At 43.4% G+C, this 20,862-nt stretch overlaps 1 protein-coding gene across 1 annotated transcript; it reads left to right on the top strand.

Annotated features, from left to right (window-relative positions):
• Window positions 1–16,208: 16,208 nt before the first annotated feature.
• Hcar1 (hydroxycarboxylic acid receptor 1) lies at window positions 16,209–17,240 on the top strand. The gene has a single exon (XM_026403011.2). It carries the CDS (start codon window positions 16,209–16,211, stop codon window positions 17,238–17,240), a length of 1,032 nt encoding a protein of 343 aa, XP_026258796.1.
• The last annotated feature ends 3,622 nt before the right edge of the window (window positions 17,241–20,862 follow it).

Here is a 20,862-nt window from a genome sequence, read left to right on the forward strand (position 1 = left end):
AGGAGGGCACTCTACCATTGAGCTACAGCCCCAGCCCTGAAGTAGATATTCTTGTCTCTAACTTCCAAATGCTGAACCGAAAGCTTGAAGGTGGAAATATAAATTAAATTCACCTACACTTAAGATCACACAGCGGGGTGCTTAAGATCACACAACAGGGAGCTTAAGATCACACAGCAGGGCTGGGGTGTAGCTCTGTGGTAGAGAACTTGCCTAGTATGTGCAAGACCCCTAGTTTCAATCCCCAGTAGCACAAAAAGATAAAAATCACATGCAAATAGTATGCTATTGATTTTTTTAAATATTTATTTTGTAGTTTTCAGTGGACACAACATCTTTATTTTATTTTTAATGTGGTGCTGAACCCAGCACTCCGCACATGCCAGGCCAGCACGTTACCGCTTGAGCCACATCCCCAGCCCCTGTTATTGATCTTAAGATACACATGTTTCACATTTCATGATTTTTTGATCATCACTTTATTTTTTATTCAAATTAAAATTGTGTAAGGTACGTAGAAAGAAAATTGTGCATACTAACTGGGTAGCATGTGACATTTCAATACATATAGCATTGTGTGATGTGTAAATCAGGTTAAACATATCTACCTCAAACATTTATCATTTCTTTATAGTGATGACATTCAAAATCCTTTCTTCTAGCTTTTGGAAATACAGCACATCATTGTTATCTGTAGTTACCCTACTGAGACTACTGTGCAATAGCATTCCAGAATGTCTTACTCCTGTTACTTAGTACCCATTAATCAACCTTTCCCATCGCCCCCATTTCAACATTTCAAGATGCATTACAATGCAGTCTTTTTGTGTATGTGGGGTGGGGGGGCTGCTGTTGGAGATCAAACCCAGGGCCTCACACATGTGAGGCAAGTGCTCTACCACTGAACTACATCCCCAACCCTGCAATGCAGTTTTTTTCTTTCTTTCTTTCTTTCTTTTTTAGTTGTAAATGTACACAATTCGTTCATTTCTTTCTTTCTTTCTTTGTGCTGAAAATTGAACTCAGTGCCTCACAAGTGCTAGGCAAGCGCTCTACCACTGAGCCACCACCCCAGTCCTGCAATGCAGTATTAATTAGCATTGTGCCAGTTTAGTTGGCAGCGTTTTTCTTTCATACTGGTACATAATATAATGGTGCATGCTCCAATCAAGGGCATCTTAGATGTGATGAAATTTGAAGAGGTGACCAGTCCTGCATAACAGACCCATATCTTTAGTTTCATTCCTCACCCTTTTCCTGCTCTACTTTGTACAAAATCAGGTGCTGACCCTGTAGGCTACTCTCCCAGACCTCCTTCTTTCTTAGCATCTGGCCAGGTTCAGTCACTGGGAAACTGTAATGGGAGCCAGTCCCCTTCCCACCCATCCTACCCACCCCCTTGAATAGTATCTCCATTCTCTCTTTGCATCCTTAGGGAATTAGCCTCTGGGCTTTTGCATAGCACTCTCTCTGGATCTAGTCTCTAGCCTATGGGTGATGATGGAAATCTCTACCTCAGCACTGTGTTATTTTATAATTTTGTAAGTTGTAGAATACTGGTAGTAATTGCACTGGCTCTTGTCCATAGAAATGCAAATGAATTGCATCTGAAAGAGCTGCAATTACAACTCTGATGCCACCAACTGGTTTTCCATCTATGTGGAAATTCATTTCAGCATTCCTGGTTGCTTATGAATATATATGTATTTTTAAGTAAAATTGCCTATGTTTTTTTTTTAATTCTTTAATTTTTTCAGGATATATTGTCTTTCGGCTCTCTTTTTAAAATTTTGTTGTTGTAGACAGACACAATACCTTTATTTATTTACTTATTTTTGTATATTTTTTTAGTTATAGATGGACACAATACCTTTATTTTACTTATTTATGTAGTGCTGAGGATTGAACCCAGTGCCTCACAAATTTGCTAGGCAAATGCTCTACCACAGCCCCTCCTTCAAATGCTCTACCACAGCCACAGCTCCCAATGCCTTTATTTTTGATTATTTATTTTTATGTGGTGCTGAGGATTGAGCCCAGCGCTTCATATGTGCTATGCAAGCACTCTACCACTGAGCCACAACCCCAGCCCTTTGAATTGGTTTTAACATTCTACTGATTCCCTTACTGATTAAGGTGTGAAATAAAACCTTTGGCATGTGTTTATTATTATAATTGGATAAGAGCTATGTTTTTATCCTTTTAAAAATGTATCATTTAACACTTCCCAAATAAAAAGGTGAAAAAGCCTTGACCTTTCTCTCTTGCTTTCTGACTGGACTGTGACCACGAGGCAGAAGGTACAACAGCCATCTTGCAACCAGGAGAGACGGATCTGAGATGGGATCATATGCTAGGATCATGGACTAGACACCTATACATAGCCGGGATTCCTGTAGCATTGTATCAGCTCCTGATTTTTTTTCTCTCCTGGGCTTCCAGTTGTGAAACATGAATACCCCCCACCACACACACACACACACACACACACACACACACACACATACACACACGTGTTTAAAGCAATACTTTTGTACTACCAAAGACATTTGAAATTGATATAATCAAGAAGCCAGATATTTCCTTTGCCACGTGAGGGGAATAGCCTAAAGCAGGAGACAAAATGACACCCAGTTAAAGAGGATGGGGAAGTGATGTTGCAAGACTGGTCATTCAGATGAAGCGTGGAAAAAGGGGTGGTTTTGACATTTACCTTCTCAGAAGTCTTCTGTTGATGAGAAGGAAAACCTTCGCCTTGGCACCCGAGTTAGAAACGGCTTCTTACAAAATGTAATGCTATATCAGAACAACATCTAGCTTCTCAAGAAGTGGGTTTTATTTTTCCACTCTTGGGGTTGGATTGGCCCTGAGTCAGGTATTTTCTACCACCTGGTTCTTTCTGGGCATTTTCAAAAAGATCACTTTGGGTAAAGTAGATATTTATTGATTGTGTTTTTAGCATCCACTCTCAGCAGGGAGATGTGGCTAAGTGGTCCAGTGTTTGCCTGGGTTGCCTGAGGCCCTAAATGCCATCCCTAGCACCAGCGCCATTTCCACCGGCAAAGTAGCATCCACTCTCAACAACAGGTCCATTTAAGATGGACCATGTGACCCAGGTTTAAGCCAATCAGCACATTGTCTTCTGTTGGTAAAACTGATTGATGGGAGCTGGGGTGTTGGCTCAGTGATAGAGTGCCTGCCTAGCATGTATGAGACACACTGGGTTCCGTTGTCAGCACTGCATGTAGATAAATAAAATAAAGGTCTATTGACAACTAAAAAAAAAAAATTGATTTAAGGTGTAGATCAACCAGAGTAAATCTCAGAAGATTTTTTAGAAAGCTCTATAAAAGAGGCTCTGTCTTTTCTACCGACTTTGAGTCTCAGAGGAAGCACAGTAGAGTTGCTGGCAACCATCTTGCCACAGTGCAGCCTGAAAATAAAGTCAGTATAGAAGGAAGCAGCTTTAAAAGATAGAGAACACTTGACCCCTGATTGCAGCCTCCTCCGAAATCAGCTCAATTCCTGGACCTTTGAGCTAAGAAAGTTAACAAATTCTCATTGTTGCTTAAGCTAATTTGAACTGAGTTTTCTTTTATTCACAAATCGGTCCGGATAAACATACTAGGGCACATCCAAAGCAAACCAGCCCTCACTAAGGCTTACTGAGACCCATTCTAGCCCCTGCTTTCCAACATTTTGCTTTACTATGACACAGTGGATGCTAAGCCCTTGCATAGCACAATCTATATTTTGATTAAAAAAAAAAAAAAAGCAAGGACTAGGGTTGTGGCTCAGTGATAGAGTGCTCTCGCCTAGCACATGTGAGGCATTGGGTTTGATCCTCAGCACCACATAAAAGTAAAATTAAATATATTGTTTCCACCTAAAAATATTAAAATAACATTTAAAAATATCTACAAAATGCAAAACACTATAACAATTTGTGATTTTCGAATTTTACAAACAGGTAATTATAATTTTTATAACTTGGAAACACATCTGTAAGGTAGCTCACTATGGACTATGGTAAATTAAATGGGCTGTCACTAGATATTCTCTCTCTCTCTCTCTCTCTCTCTCTCTCTCTCTCTCTCTCTCTCTCTCTCTCTCTCTCTCTCTCTCTCAAGAAGTCATTATTGAATTGTACTTAGATCTGGTCCAAAGTAAATCATCATAAGGTTAGTGTTCAATATGTCCAATTTGTTTAAATAAATTCAAACTTTAGTACTTCAATACTAACAATAAAGTACCAGACATCATACTATACATGTTACCAAAAGCTCTGTCCTTGTCCCTGATGCCAACCCAGTAATGAGGACACGGTTTTGAGAAAAAGGAAAAAGAAAATGTATTGCTTTGCTAACAAAAGCAGAAACCCAGGGTCTCCTGTCCCAAAGGCTGGGACTCCACCCATTAGCAGGAACAGGGGGCTTTTACTGAGTGACTCAAAGGCGACATTCCACTGTCCTCTGTTGGAGTTGTCATTCACTTGTTAATTTAGGAGATAGTCATTTCTGAGATCTTCTGGTGCCATCCCCAAAGTCTGAATGACTTCTTTCCTATGGCAGGTGTGTGCTCAAGGACAGATAACTCTGCCTAGGAAGTAAAGTAGCCCTACTTCCCCTGAGATTAGAGAGTGGGAGAGATTAGGGAGGAGCAGGGAGAGAGGAAGAGAAACAGGTCCATTTTAAAAATAAGGAAATTACTTCAAATTTCAAAGGAATCTCTCTTTTCATCTCAACATTTTTCCTTTTTTTTTTTTTTTGATATTCACCAAATACTTATATTTTTTCCTACCAGTTTAGCAATCCCAGAGAGAGAGAGATCATGTTTTCCAATGGTTCTAGCAAACAACTCAGGTTAGTAATCTATTAGCTTTTTTTTTCTGATGGCTGGGGGCTGGGGATTGAACCCAGGGCTGCGAGCATGTTAGGCAAGGGCTCTGTTTCTGAGCTACTTTATTTGAGATGGAGGTGGAGGGTCCTCACTAAATTGCTGAGGCTGGCCTTGAATTTGCAAACCTCCTGCCTCAGCCTCCCCAGTTGCTGGGATGACAGGCATGAGCCACCCTAACAGGGCACAGATGGTCTGGTTAAATTGCCCAGGCTAGTCCTGAACTTGCTATCCTCCTGACTTACCTTCCAGTGACTGGGATATCTACCTGGACTTTGGGGATAGCACTAGAAGATCTGCAACTGACATTATTAGCCATTAGCCTCTTTTTTTTTTGGGGGGGGGTGGGGTGGGGGGTGGGGAGTGGTATCAGGGACTGAACTCAGGGCTCAGGGGCACTCAACCACTGAGCCACATCCCCAGCCCTATTTTATATTTTATTTAGAGACAGGGTCTCACTGAGTTGCTTAGTGCCTCCCCAATGCTGAGGATGGCATTGAACTCATGATCCTCCTGCCTCAGCCTCCCAATCATCAGTCTTTTGAGTCCCTTGCAGGACCTGAGCCATTGCATGGTGCATGAATGGAATGACCTGATTGGTGTGCCCTGGTCACATGCTCATTTGGGCCAATTGGTGAAACTAAATTCTCCCAAATGTTGGAGACGTCGAAGGAAAGAGGGACCAGTTACCAAAGGAAACTCAGGGTGCTACTGTCAAAAGGAACGTGAACAGATGCTGGTAAGACAAAAACAGCAGATAAGTATGCTGTCATCTGAGTTAGTGACCAGAAGCTCTGTTCAAAGGGAGGAAATTAGGTTATTAAGTCTCTGCAGAGGTTAATAAAAACCAACCTGTTCAGCTTCTCCAAAAACTAAATGTTTAATAAGGTCATTTGCTCTTCTCACAATACAGGACTGACAAGAAGGGACTCAAACCAGTTTTGCCACACGAGGCCAATACATATTCAATGTAGAGAAGAATTAATTAATTTGGTGGTGCTGGGGATCAAACCCGTGGCCTTATGCATGCAAGGCAGGCACTCTACCAACTGAGCTATATCCCTGTAGCCCAAGGATTAGTTTTAAAAGATGATAAAATTTTATCAGGATGAGATGTTCTTGGTTAAGTCAGGCAGTGAAACCCATCTTTCCTTAGCCAAACCAAGGACCCTCCTGATATGAGGAATTCAAAGCCTCTTGACACTCTGAGAGCCTTATTACAATATTTTTTGGGGTACTGGAGATTGAACTCAGGGTTACTCAACCCCTAAGCCACATCCCCAGCCCTATTTTGTGTTTTAAATAGAGACAGGGTCTCACCGAGTTGCTTAGTGCCTCACTTTTGCTGAGGCTGGCTTTGAACTTGTGATCCTCCTGCCTCAGTCTCCTCGGCATACAATATGTTTTTGCTGTAACAAAAATAATTATAAAAAGCATTACATGCTTTTTGCAACAAATTTAAGTCTGTGGGTATAGCTCAGTGGTAGAGGACTTGCCTAGCATGTGCCAATTCCTAATTCAATCCACTGCACCAGAAAAAAAAAAATTTTTTTTCAAACAATACAAAAGTGTGTACAGGAGAAAATTGGTTATTATGGTATAAATAATGACTATAGTAGTTCCAAAAGCTGTAATTTATATAACACCATCTCTGTGTTGTACACTATTATAAACACTTTACATAAATGAACTTACTTTGCCTTTGTATTAAAATGTTGTAAGAATATTGTCCCTATTTTATACAGGAGGAAACTGAGCCTTTAAAAGAAGTGAGGCTGGGTGTGCTGGCAACTTGAAAGGCTGAAGCAGAAAGATTGCAAGTTCAAGGCCAGCTTCATCTACTTAGCAAGACCCTGTGTCAAAACAAAAAATAAAAAGGTCTGGGGATGTGGCTTAGTGGTATAGTACCCCTGGGGTCAATCCCTAGTTAAAAAAAAAAAAAGTAGACATGGTGGCTGGCACATGCCAATTACTCAGGAAGCTGAGGCAGGAGGATTTCAAATTGGATACTAGCCTGGGCAACTTAGTGAAACAGTGTCTCTAAATAAAAAATAAAAAAGGCTGGAATTACAGCTCAGTACTTGCCTATTATGTGCAAGGTCCTGGATTTAATCCCCGATACTAAAAGTATACATATATATATGAATATATGTGTGTGTGTGTGTGTGTGTGTGTGTGTGTGTGTGTGTGTGTGTATATATATGAAATCTCTCAAACCTTGGAGAGACAGAGTATTAGGGTTCAAGTTGTTGGAAGAATATATATATAATATAAAATTATATATGTATGAAATTTTATATGCACACATATTTTTCATCGCCCAAAAAAATTTTTAAAAAAAGCCACCATAATCATTAAGCAATCTTTCCTCATTTCCCCCATCACAGTCCCTGGCAAACATTATTCTGCTTTGTTCCTGTATGATTTATCTATTCTAGATATTTCAAATAAATGGAATCATACAATATGTGACCTTTTGTGCTTGCCTTTTTTCACTTAGAATAATGATTCTACCTTTATTATCAGTGTTCTCTGGAGAAACAGAATAGAATGTGTGTATGTGTGTGTGTGTGTGTGTGTGTGTGTGTGTGTGTAAGAGAGAGACAGAGAGAGAGAGAAAGAGAAAGGGATATTTATTTTAAGGAGTTGGCAAACCCAAAAATCTTCTGCATAGAGCCTGGCACAGTGGCACACACTTGTTATCCAAGTGACCTGGGAGAGGCTGAAGCAGGAGGATCACAAGTTTAAGACCAGCATCAGCAGTTTAGCAAGATCCTCATCAACTTAGCAAGACCCTGTCTCAAAAAATAAAATAAATAAAAGGGCTATGGATGGAGCTCAGTGGTAAAGTGCCCCTGGTTTCAATCTCCAGTACCAAAAAAAAAAAAAAAAAAAAAAAATCTTCAGGTAGACTAGCAGGCTCTCAAGCCTCGGAGAGACAGTGTTAGGGTTCAAGTTGTTGGAAGAATTTCTTCTTGCTGATGACACATCAGTCTTTGCTCTCAAATGGTCTTCAACTAATTGGATGAGATCTACAGGCACCATGGAGAACAATCTGCTCTACTAAATCCACCACTTTTTTTCTTGTTGTTGTTTTGTTTTGTTTATTTATTTATTTTTGCAGTGCTAGGAATGGTACCCAGGGCCTCACCTATGCTAGGCAACAGCAGGCAACAGCTATACCACAGAGCCACACTCATCTCATCCAAAATGCACCCTCACAGAAATACCCGGGGTAATGTTTGACCACATATCCAGGCCTTGGCACCCAGCCGGATATGTGGTCAAGGCACCTCTCTTTTTCTTTATTTATTCCTTTTATCTGCTGGACTTTGAAGCAAGTTCTGAATATCACAGAATTTCATCCATTTGTATTTCTGCATGCACGTGCACACACACACACACACACACACACACACACACACACCATCAGCACTAGGGGATTGAACTTGGGGCACTGGGCCTCATGCCTGCAAAGCAAGTGCTATACCATTGAGCTACATCAGTTCTATAATTTCTTTCTTTCTTTCTTTCTTTTTTTTTTTTTGTTGGGGAGGGGTACTGGGGATTGAACTCAGGGGCACTCAACCACTGAGCCACATCCCCAGCCCTATTTTTGTATTTTATTTAGAGACAGGATCTTACCAAGATGCATAGTGCCTCGATAAGTTGCTGAGGCTGGCTTTGAACTTGCAATCCTCCTGTTTCAGCCTTCCGAGTCGCTGGGATTATAGGCCTGCGCCACCACAACCGGTTTAGAATTTATTTCTTAAAGGCATCCTTTGTTTTGCTTTGTTTTTTGGTGCTGGGGATTGAACCCAGGGCCTTGTACATGCAAGGCAAGTACTCTACTAACTGAGCTATATCCCCAGCCCCTTAAAGGCAGAGTCTTTCCATAAACATAATCAAAATATCATCATCACACATCACACAACTAGCAATAATTTCGTAACATTCTCAATTAGCTAGTCAGTGTTCAGATTTTCCCAAATATCTCAGACATTCAACAGTTGGAATTGTTTGAGTACAAATGATTGACATGTCTCTTAAATACCTTTGAATCTATAGTTTCTCTCTCTCTCTCTCTCTCTGGTACCAGGGATTTAACCCAGGGGTGCTCAATCACTGAGTCACATCCCCAGCCCTTTTTTATATTTTACTTAGAGACAGGGTCTCTCTAAGTTGCTAAGGCTGGCTCTTTGAACTTGTGGTCCTCCTGCCACAGCCTCCAAAGTCGCTGGGATTACAGGTGTGTGCCAGCATTCTACTTCCTCTTCTAAATTTTTCTTACATTCTATATTCTCAAAGAAATCTTTGTTTATTTTTTTAAGTGATACTGGGATGTGAATCCAGGGGTGCGCTCTCCCTGAGCTGCAATATCAGCCCTTTTATTTTATTTTTATTTTTTATTTTCTGATAGGATCTCACTAAATTACCCAGGCTGGCCTCCAACTTGTCATCCTCCTGCCTCAGCCTCCAGAGTGCATGGGATCACAGGCGTGTGCTACCACGCTCAGCTCAACGTTTGTAGATTTTAAAGTTCATTCTGAAGTAGCAGGGTCCTTCCTTGTCAGAACCTGTGTCAGGTCAGGGTGACACTGGGGATACCTTGAAGAAATCCTCCTCTCTCACACTTAAGGACAGGATTTTCTCAGGCTTAGGTCCAAGGCTTTTCCTGGGCTGCACTCTTCCCCAGAGAAACAAATTTTAAAAAGTGATGAATCATTTAAACTTTAAATTTGGTCAGTAATTCTTCTTCCTTTCCTTCCCTGAGAGGACATTTTGAAATAGTTGGGTAGAGAGGAACTCTAGAACTTGAACACTAAGGGTGAAAAGGCCACTGCGGGAAGTTGAAGGTGACTTAACAAAAGTTAAGTGCCTGTTCTGAGTCCTGCAATATGTGAATGTGGCCTTACTTGGAAAGAGTTTTGCAGATCTAATTGAGTTAAGGATTCCACCATAAAATAATTCTAGGTTATCTAGGCCCTAAATCCAATAGTGAATATCCTTAAAAGAGACTCGTGGAGCCAGGAAGAGCAACACACCCCTGTGATCCCAGTGACTCAGGAGGCAGAGGCTGGAGGATTGCAAGTTCAAGGTCAGCCCAGGCCGCTTAGTGAGACTCTGTCTCAAAATAAAAAATCAAAAAGGGTGGGGGCTGGGGATGTGGCTCAAGCGGTAATTCGCTCGCCTGGCATGCACGGGGCACTGGGTTCCATCCTCAGTACCACATAAAAATCAAATAAAGATGTTGTGTCCACTGAAAACTGAAAAATAAATATTAAAAATTTTTTTTTTCTCTCTCTCCTCTTTCTCACTCTCTTAAAAAAAAAAAAAAGGGCTGGGATGTAGCTCAGCAGTAAGAGACCCTTGGGTTTCATCAACAGCACTGAAAAGGGGGTGGGGGGACAGACATGGGCAAGAGGCAATGTGACCACCGAAGCGGAAATTACAAGACTGCAGCCTCAAGCCGGGGATGCAAAATGCAGGAAATAGAAGCTGGAAGAAGCCATGAACCAAGAGTCTCCTAGAGCCTCTAAAGGGGTGCAGTCCTGCCAACACCTTTGCATCAGACTTCTGGCTTCCAGAAGCATGAGGGAATAGCTGATGTCAACACATTTGTGGTGATTTGCTACTACAGAATCAGGAAGCTAAGACAGTCCCACACACAGGCCCCTGGCTGGAGAAGGAGTTTTGGAGAAGCAGAGCCCCTAAATTCCTACAACACAGGCAGCTTCTCCTCCTACCACCTGTGAGGTGGCCCAGCCAGAATGTCCACTTCCTGCCCTTGTCACTAGGAAAGCGGAATGCTATCTCATAACAGCATCAGAGGAGGGGGGCATGACAGGGCCCGAGAGACCTGAGCTCTTGCCACATCAGCCTGGCAGAGGTGTCCAAAAGTTCTGTCCGTCCGCTCTTCCTGTTCAGGAAGTTAAGGATTCCACCATAAAATAATTCTAGGTTATCTAGGCCCTAAATCCAATAGTGAAATCCTTAAAAGAGACAACGGAGCCAGGAAGAGCAACACATCCCTGTGATCCCAGTGACTCAGGAGGCAGAGGCAGGAGGATTGCAAGTTCAAGATCAGCCCAGGCCACTTAGTGAGACTCTGTCTCAAAATAAAAAATCAAAACATCCTGGGATATAGCTCAGCAGTAAGGGACCCTTACAGTGAGGAAACTGCACAGGCCCGGCACCATTTGTTCACTTATTGAAGACACACTGTGTGTCCACCTGTGCCCGGTGAGGGGCTCTGTGTGTTCTGGGGAGAAGCAAAAGTAAATCATCACCAGACTGTGTGACAAGTGTGTGGGTGGCAAAAGTGGCACAGGAAAGAGGGCTTCTTCCAGGCGAGAGGGGGAGATTCACAGAAGGTTTGGAAGGGGAGGGAAGTGATGTTTCCTGGGCTTCCTATGTGGTAGCCACAAACCACAGGTGGCTTTTAAATGTTAGTCAAAATTGAATTTCATTAAAAATTTAGTTCCTGTGAGCCCCGTTTCAAGAGCTCAGTAGCTACCTGTATACGGTTGTCCCTTGCTATCTATAGGAATTGATTCCAGGACCTGCTTCCCCTCATACCAAAATCTTGTTAGACTCTAATAAAGTCTCTGATATAAGATGACTTAGCCAGATGGGGTGACCCAACCTGCAATTCCAGTAACTCAGGCGACTTAGGCAGGAGGACCACAAGTTCCAGGCCAGTCTGTGCAGTATAGGGACACCTTGTCTCAAAATAAAAAATGTAAATGTAGCCCAGTACTAAAGCACCCCTGGGTTCAAGCCCCAGTACTATAAACAAAAATAAAAACAAAAACAAACAAACAAAAAAAGGCTTAGTGTTTGCATATAACCTATGCAATATACTCTCCCCCCTCCCCCCAGAACTGGGGATTGAACACAGAGGCACTTTAACTGAGCTATATCCCCAGCCTAGCCTTTTTTTTTGGAAACAGGGTCTCACTAAATTGCCCAGGTTAGCCTTGAATTTGCAAGCCTCCTGACTTAGCCTCTCAAATAGCTGAGATTACCCTAGTGAGCCACTGTGTCCAACCTCTTCTATACTTTAAATCATCTCTAGATGACTTACAGTAACTAATACAATATAAATATTATGCAAATAGTTGCTATTCTGCATTATTTAGGGAATAATGACAAGAAAAATGTCTGTTCGAGTTCAGCACAAACCCAATTTTTAGGGGGCTGTTGTACTGGGGATTGAACTCAGGGGCACTTGACCACTGTATTTTGTATTTTATTTAGAGACAAGGTCTCACTGAGTTACTTAGCACCTTGCTTTTACTGAGGCTGCCTTTGAACTCACGATCCTCCTACCTCAGCTTCCAGAGTTGCTGGGATTACAGGCATGTGCCTGGCCACAATTTTTTTTTTTTTTTAATATTTTTGGTCCACATGATCGAATCCTCAGATGTGGAACCCACACTATGGAGGGAAGACTGTATTCTAGAACATTTTCAACTTTGTAGAAAGTTCTATCGGAAGATGCTGGTCTAGGCTTTGGCCTCCCAGTGCCTCACATATGCCTTACCACTGAGCCACAACCCCAGCCCTTCTGTTTGCATATTATATGGATAACTTCACAGAAATGGTGTGTGCTACACATACTGCTTTGTGAGTGTCAGACTGTCTCCTGTGTCACAGAGCCCTTCAGTGGTAAGGCCTATTACAGCCAGCCCTGCATCAATCTTCCCTTCAATGACTGTGGACTGTTCTAGATTTGTGTGTGTGGCAAAATCTACATAATATGAAATTTACAATTTTAACTACTAAGTAGTTAGTTCAGTGACATTAAGTGCATTCACATGGATTTGTTGTTTGTTGTGCTGGAGGTTGAACCCAGGGGTACTGAAATACATTCCCTGTCTTTAAAAAAAAAAATTGAGATAGGGTCTCACTAAGTTGTAGAGGCTATCCTTAAATTTGCCATCCTCCTGCCTCAGCCTCCCAGTCACTGGGTTATAGGCACACACCACCACATCCAGCTAAACATGCTTTCTTTTTTTTTTTTCTTTTTCATTTTTAATACTGGAGATTAAACCCCAGAGGTGCTCTACCACTGAGCCACATCCCCAGCCTTTTTTATTTTTTGAGACAGGGTCTTACTAAATATCCAAAGCTGTCCTCCAACTTGCGATCCTCCTGCTTCAGCCTTCCAAGTCCTGGGTTTACAAATATATGTGTACCATGCCTGGCTTGATTTCCATTCCCGAATTACAGGAGTTCTTCGTATCTTCTGCATGGTTTGCCAATATGATTTCCACTCCAGAGGTTGCCTTTTTTGCTCTGCTGACAGTGTCCTTTGGTGATGAAAAGTTTTAATTTTTTTTTTTTTTTTGGTACCAGGGATTGAACCCAGGGGTGCCTAACCACCGAGCCACATCCCACCTCCCTAATTTGCTGAGGCTGGCTTTGAATTCATAATCCTTCTGCCTAGCCTCCAGAGTCACTGGGATTACAAGCATGTGCCACTGCACCTGGCCAAATTTTTAATTTGGATGAAGCCCAGTTTACCTATTTTTTTCTTTTATTGCCTGTGCTTTTGGTGTCATATCTAAGAAATCAATGCCAAATCCAACTACATGGAGTTTTCCTCCTGAGTGTTCTTCTGAGAGTTGTGTGCTTGTGGCTCTTTGGTGGAGGCCTTAGATCTATTTGAGTTCATTTTTGGATTGATTTAATCTGAAACATGAAGGAGAGGATGTGGAGTATCCTCTAGAGCATGTGGTCCTCCAATAGCGGTTCCACCTTCCGTAGCCCCTGGGGTAGAATCACAGCAATCTGTACATGAAAAACCACTAGACTTCCAGAGAAAGAGAAACTTCTCTGAAAGAGAAGGCTCGCAATCATTTGCCTTCCAGCTAATTCTACAGAGAGAGGCAAGTTATTTGACAAGTCAGGATGTGGAAAAGAAAGCAGTTACTGTTAGTCATGTGGGGAAAAGGGAAGAACTTGCATTTAGAAGAACTACTGCCCCTTCTGATAACACAGAATGAGGAGGACTTACCATGGGAACTGGGGCGGGACAGGTCTGACGCCCTGGGTTCCATCCCCAAGCACTGAAAAAATAATATTTGCCATTTGGTGAAATTTCCAGGCTGAGCACCTGAAGGTCTGCAGTGTTACTCACCTGGACTCTTCTTGAGTGTGACAGCCTACAGTGGTTACTACCCCAATAGTTAACTCCTCAGAGAACCCCAAAGTTCATGGAGGGAAGGTAGCTGTTAGGAGCTCTCAGAAAGCTCATCCAGGTCCCTATTCTAGGCCCCTCTTGCCAAGAGCATGGGACTTGTCTTCAAGAAGTTCATGGCTGGCCTTGGTGGTGCACACCTGTCATCCCAGCGGCTCTGGAGGCTGAGACAGTAGGATTGCAAGTTCAAAGCACGAGTTCAAGCAAAAGCGAGGTGCTAAGCGACTCAGTGAGACCCTGTTTCTAAATAAAATACAAAATAGGGCTGGGATGTGACTCAGTGGTTGAGTGCCCCTGAGTTCAATCCTCTGTACCAAAAAAAAAAAAAAAAAGAGAAGAAGAAGAAGAAGAAGAAGAAGAAGAAGCTGCTCATGGATGAGTGGGGAACTAGGTGTAGGCAAATGTTCGGTGAGCACAAAGGCCTTTGTGTGTCAATCCAAGGAATGTGACTTTCAACCTAGAACAGAGGTGACAGACCCAAAAGCCAATAGAGACCAGGAATGTAAATTAAGGGGAGCCAAGCATATCTAAGGTAATGGGGAGTGGTGGGGACAGTGGCAAACTGCAGAACTCATGCTCTCAGAGGGCAGCTACTCTTGGCTCCAGCTGGTTGACACCAGGTAGGATCGATCATTGGTCCACTGTGGCAGATCTTCCAATTTTCTAAAAGGCAGAAATCCAGGCTTCCATAGGACAATCCTAGGTTTTCTAAACACACAGGCCAAGCCAAACTGGTGTTTGCACCCTGTGTGGCCCACAGGTCACTCATCTGCCGCCTTGACAGATACGGGATAAGGATTAGAGAGAATAGGCTAGAGGAAGAGGAACCAGCCAGGAAAGTCAAAGTTTCCAAGTCCAGGTGGGAGGAAGCTCTTGGTATTCAGTTGCAAAATGTAGCTCTCTGCTAACCTCTGGAAGAAGCTGCTTGCATTCTTCCAATGTACCCTCCAATCCCACACCCACCCCCTTTCCTAAATGGGGAGCAGAAAGGCACAGGGCAGAGAGAGAATCCCTAAAGTCAAAGGGCAGGAAATTTCGGCAAAGACTCCAGTTTCTCAGCACAGTCTAATTTTACCCAAGATGATTTTAGAGATAGATCCTTGACCAACTCCCCCAGTCCCCGTCCTCCCACACCCACAGGCTCAGCAATAATTAAAATAAAAAACGTTCATATCGTGGCGTTTGGCTCTTCTGAGCGACCAAGCTCAGAGCCAAGTCTGGCTCCACAGAGGCGTCTCCTGGAGACAGACATGGAAGTGGGCTTCAGGTCCATTTCATGGTCTTGCTGGTTGTGCAACTGGTCACTTGGCTTCACAGAAGCAAGCAATGGGTAGGGAGGTGGGGAGGAAGGGGAGGGAGAGTGACCCCCTCCAAAGAATTTTTCTAACACCCAACGAATGTCATATGTTTAGACCTTTTTTTCCTGTATAGACCCTCCCAATTTTTGAGTGCTGTTTTTGGGAGTGGGCACAGGAAGTGCCTCCGAGCAGCTGCAGAGCAGAGCCTCCCCTCTCTGGCATGGCCTGGAGTGTCCCATGGGATGGAGGAGAGGACGGGGCAGTCAGGCAAAGGTTAGGGGAGGAAAGCAATGGCAGAGGCTCAGACTGACTCCAGGAAATGTTTGTATTTCTCCACCAGGAGGGAGGACAAACAAGCGTGTCCCTGCCTTCTGGGCCAGTACTGTGAGCTCTCCAGGACAGAGTGAGTCGCAGGAGAAAGAGGAAGCCGAGTATGAAAATTCTTTTGGGGCTGCACTCAGCAACTCCTCTGCAGCACGAATCTCATGGGACCCTCTGGCCACTTCCCACCTACAAGATATCGCATGCATCTCGGAGTCTGGCCGAGCTACAGGCTTCACCTCTCTGGAAGACAAGCGGCTTGTAACCCCAGCTTCTTAGAAAGGACCTCCCTGTGGCTTTCGTTTCCTGGCTGATTTCTCCTCCGGGTGTGGTAGCCCCATCTACCCCTGGGTGCCGTGACTGATTGTCAAGGTGATGAGGTTGAAGGCACAGCCACTGGGTCAGTGGTAGCACACAGATAAGCACCTGTTCCTTGGTGGGGACTCCAGGGGCCACTGGGCACCCCGGACATCTGTCCTCCCTGCACTATGGACAACAGGTCATGCTGCCTCCTTGAGGGGGACCTCATCTCTCAGCTGATGCCACCCCTGCTCATACTGGCCTTCGTGCTCGGCGCCCTGGGCAATGGGATTGCTCTGTGTGGTTTCTGCTTCCACATGAAGACCTGGAAGCCGAGCACCATTTATCTTTTCAACTTGGCCGTGGCTGATTTCCTCCTCATGATCTGCCTACCCTTCCGGACAGACTACTACCTCAGAGACAGAAACTGGGCCTTTCAGGATCTTTCCTGTCGCCTGGTGCTGTTCATGCTAGCCATGAACAGAGCCGGGAGCATCGTCTTCCTGACAGTGGTGGCCGTGGACAGGTATTTCAAAGTGGTCCACCCCCACCATATGGTGAACACCATCTCGAACCGGACCGCAGCTGGCACCGTCTGCGTCCTTTGGACCTTGGTCATCTTGGGAACTCTGCATCTTTTGATGGAGAGCCACCTGTGTCTACAGAAGAATGCCACGTCTTGTGAGAGCTTCATCATGGAGTCGGCGAACGGCTGGCACGACATCATGTTCCAACTGGAGTTCTTCCTGCCTCTGGGCCTCATCGGGTTCTGTTCCTTCAAGGTGATCTGGAGCCTGAAGCAGCGGCAGCAGCTGGCCAGACAGGCTCGGATGAGGAAGGCTATCCGCTTCATCATGGTGGTGGCCGCTGTCTTCGTCACTTGCTATTTGCCCAGCGTCCTGGCCAGACTGTATTTCATCTGGACGTTGCCCTCCAGCGCCTGCAACGCGTCTGTCCATGTGGCCCTCCACTTCACCCTCAGCTTCACCTACATGAACAGCATGCTGGACCCCCTGGTGTATTATTTTTCAAGCCCCTCGTTTCCCAAATTCTATACCAAGCTTAAAATCCATCATTTGAGACCCAAGCAGCCAGGACCCTCAAAGTCACAGAGGATGGAGGAGATGCCAACTTCTGACCTCTGTCGTAAGAGTTGCGGCAGCGTGACAAATAGTGTCCAAAGCCAGCCAGATGTTCAGGGGGACCTCCAAGTGTGTTGAATGGCACTAAAACAAACAGGCCAGCAACGTCAAGGAGGTCAGACAGCCACTTTGAGTTAATTCAAGCTCAGGGGTGGGGGAACCTTGAAAATGCTACCACCCCTTCTTAGCTGTATCTTTTTTACTCTGTTGGAAGTGAAACCCACGTTCCTCTACCTTTGGGGAAGGTTCCAGTCGGTGGAAGTGAGTGTGTTGCGTTTGTGTAATCTGATTACAGTGATAGGGGACAGGATGGGCATGTGTGTTGGTTAGGAATTGCTCAGCTCCTGTGTAATTTTAAATGGATGAGGATACAGGTATGAATCATTACTGGGTCATGTTCTTGCTCTGGGGGGGAGTTATTGAACTTAATGATGTATCACTATTTCCTATTCTTTGACCTTAAACCCTTACTTATTTTGAAAAAAAGGAACTGAGCTGAGTCAATAAATAAAATAAAAGGAACTGAACTTTTATTTTAGGCTGAGAGAGGCTCTTTAAATCAGGATGTCTTGGTTCTGATGATTTTCATCTCCTTTTGGGCCCCTCTGTATATTTCTTTGTCAATGTCTTGACTTCCAGGTAGCCCAAGAAGGTGCTAAAGGACAGGCACCTTCCCTGGTTTCCCCAGGGCTTGCTGAGAGTTTGAAAGCCTGCTGTCCTTTCGAATGTGCCAAATCCAGCATAAGTGCTTTTGACTGCTTGTTATGTACGTGTGGATTGAAATCATTCTTTCTTTCTTCTTCAAATATTTACTGAATTTGAATTTAGTATCGGACATCTGCGTCCCTTGTGCCTGGAGGGTTATTACTCTACTCTTGCGTGCCAGCAGTTTTGGGAGCAGCAGCGATGTGTAAGACCCTCACCCTTTCACTGAAAATCGTTTCTAGACCATGCAAACATCACAGTTTTTCTCTCACGGTGGCTCTAGCTTGTGCATAAGGTGTTTCCAAATAGGTTTCTGGAACCCTCAAAACCAGATGATTCTGTGAAATGACAGGCTGCTCCTCCCTTGAGTTAAGGGAAGGGAATCCAGGCCAAACACAGCTCTCTTCCCAAGCCACAAAGTGGTGAAAGTAATTCTCTATTCCTCCACTTACACCGGCTCTAATTCCCAGGGTAGTCTCCCCACTTAAGGACTTTGCCAACATTTCGTTCTTTAGCCTGAAAAGACCCGGGAGAGACTGGCTTATTACTTCCTTCTTCAGAGGCGCTGCACAGCCTGGCAATCAAAGGAACAATCTGTAGAGAGTCTGACGGATCTAATTTTGAATCCCAACTCAGCTACTTCGTAAACATGTGATTCTGGGGCAGATTTTAAACTGCTTTCAACTTCAATTCCCTTATCGGTCAACAGGGTTAACAATAATAATGACCTTCAGGAACTGGGGTTGTGGCTCAGTGGTACAGCACTCACCTAGCATGTGCAAGGTGCTGGGTTTGATCCTCAGCACCACATAAATAAATAAATAAATGTATTGTGTTCAACTACAACTAAATAGAAAATTAAAAAAAAAAAATAACGACCTTCAAAGGGTCATTGGACAGATTCAATGAATTCAATCCTGAAGCACAAGGAATTTATTCACCGTTATGTCCCCAGTGCCTAGAAGAACACCTGCACATAGTAAGTGCTCAAAAAAATAATTGTTGAATGAGTGCATGAAGAAGCACATATGAATCACGAAGCTCTATGTCTGCCAATAAGTGCTCAATGCTATGATTTATTCCCTGAATACATTTTATATATAAAGAAACTGAAGCCGGGTGTGTTGGCACATGCCTGTAATCCCAGACAGGAGGATGGAGAGTTCAAAGCCAGCCTCAGCAACTTAGAGAGGCACTAAGCAATTCAGTGAGACCCTGTTTCTAAATAAAATACATAAAAGGGCTGGGGATATGGCTCAGTAATTTAGTGCCCCTAAGTAGTTCAATTCCTGATAGAGAGAGAGAGAGAGAGAGAGAGAGAGAGAGAGAGAGAGAGAGAGAAACTGAGACACAGAAGTGATCTCCCTGTGGTTATGAGCCCCTAAGTAGCCACCCCATTATCTCTTACTCTGCAGCTGCTCAGCCCAGGGAGGGGTTAAGGTTAGGAATTTTCTTTTCTTTTCTTTTCTTTTCTTTTCTTTTAATACTGAGGACTAAATCCAGGGTCACACACATGCCAGGCACAGCACTCTACCACTGAACCACATCCCCAACCCTTTTTCTAATTTTATTTTGAGATGATGCCTCACTAAATTGTCCAGGCTGACCTCGAACTTATGATCCTCCTGCCTCAGCCTCCACAGTACCTGGGATTACAGGCATGCGCCACTGTGCTTGGCTAAGGCAGGGATTCCTATCAGCATCAAAGGACCACAAGCCTCCCGACAGAAATCTGTGAAAACCCCATGCTTCTGCTTTTAAAATTCTATTTTTAACTCTTTCCTGGGCTGCTGCTTTGTTGCTTCATCTTAATAAAAATGTGTTTTGAAAGAAAGTCTCTTTCCTGTGTGACTTTGGTTTGGAAGACTCTGTGACATTGCCTTAGAGAAGGAACAAAAGTCTCTACAACCCAGAAGCTCATGGGCAGGTGTGTGGACAGAGCTTCTCACTAAAACCAGCAAGAACCAACGGAAAGACACATCAGACCAAACCTCAAACTTGGGCTTGATTCTAAGTTTGCTTCCCTTTTTAAGTTCATAGAATGTGACACAAACTAAATCTCATCAAGAAACATTCTTCAGAAATCCTAAGGAAGAGGAATGTAGCTTTGTTGAAAAAGCCCTGTTTAAATTACTTGGAAGAGGAAAACTGTTGCTTTGGAGGGAAATATTTTACCCTGGTGGGGTCTTTTAGGAAGAGTTACATGAAAAAAATAAATAAATAAAATTTAAAAAATTTTAAAAAAATTTAAAAAAAAAGGAAGAGTTACATGAAATTGTAGAGGGTATAGAACCATATATTCCATAGGGATCATGTAGGGAAAATGAAAAATACCTTTTTTTTTTTTTTTGAGGGGGGTACTGGGAATTGAACTGGGAATTGAACTCAGGGGCACTCAACCTCTTGCCCCTGAGCCACATCCCCAGCCTTATTTTGTATTTTATTTAGAGACAGGGTTTCACAGAATTTCTTAACACCTCGATGTTTCAGAGGCTGGCTTTGAACTTGTGATCCTCCTGCCTCAGCCTCTGGGATTACAGGTGTGCACCACCATACCTGGTCAGAGTGGGTTTATTTATTCTTTATTAAAATTAAAATTGTTGGGCTGGGATTGTGGCTCAGCGGTAGAACACTTGCCCAGCAAGAGCAAGGCCCTGGGTTCGACCCTCAGCACCACACAAAATAAAATAAAGATCTTGTGTCCAAGTACAACTAAAAATAAATATTTTGAAAAAAAAAAGGTATCGTGTTCATCTACATCTAAAAAAAATAAAAATTAAAAAAAAGAGAGAGAAATTGTTAAGATAGTGTCTGAAGTCATGCGGTGTCTGTAGGGTCTGCTTTTGATTCTCTCTGGGACACAGGGGTTAAACAAGTTGTTAAATATTCTGCAGGGAGGGCTGGGGCTAGGACTCAGTGGTAGCGCACTTGCCTAGCATGTGTGCACTGGGTTTAATCCTCAGTACCACATAAAAATAAAAAAAATAAAATAAAG

This window comes from Urocitellus parryii, chromosome 3 (genome assembly GCF_045843805.1).
Source record: "Urocitellus parryii isolate mUroPar1 chromosome 3, mUroPar1.hap1, whole genome shotgun sequence".
Taxonomy (NCBI): domain Eukaryota; kingdom Metazoa; phylum Chordata; class Mammalia; order Rodentia; family Sciuridae; genus Urocitellus; species Urocitellus parryii.

Coding starts and splice junctions, on each gene's coding strand:
- Hcar1 (XM_026403011.2), top strand. CDS start 16,209: ATGGACAACAGGTCATGCTGCCTCCTTGAGGGGGACCTCATCTCTCAG.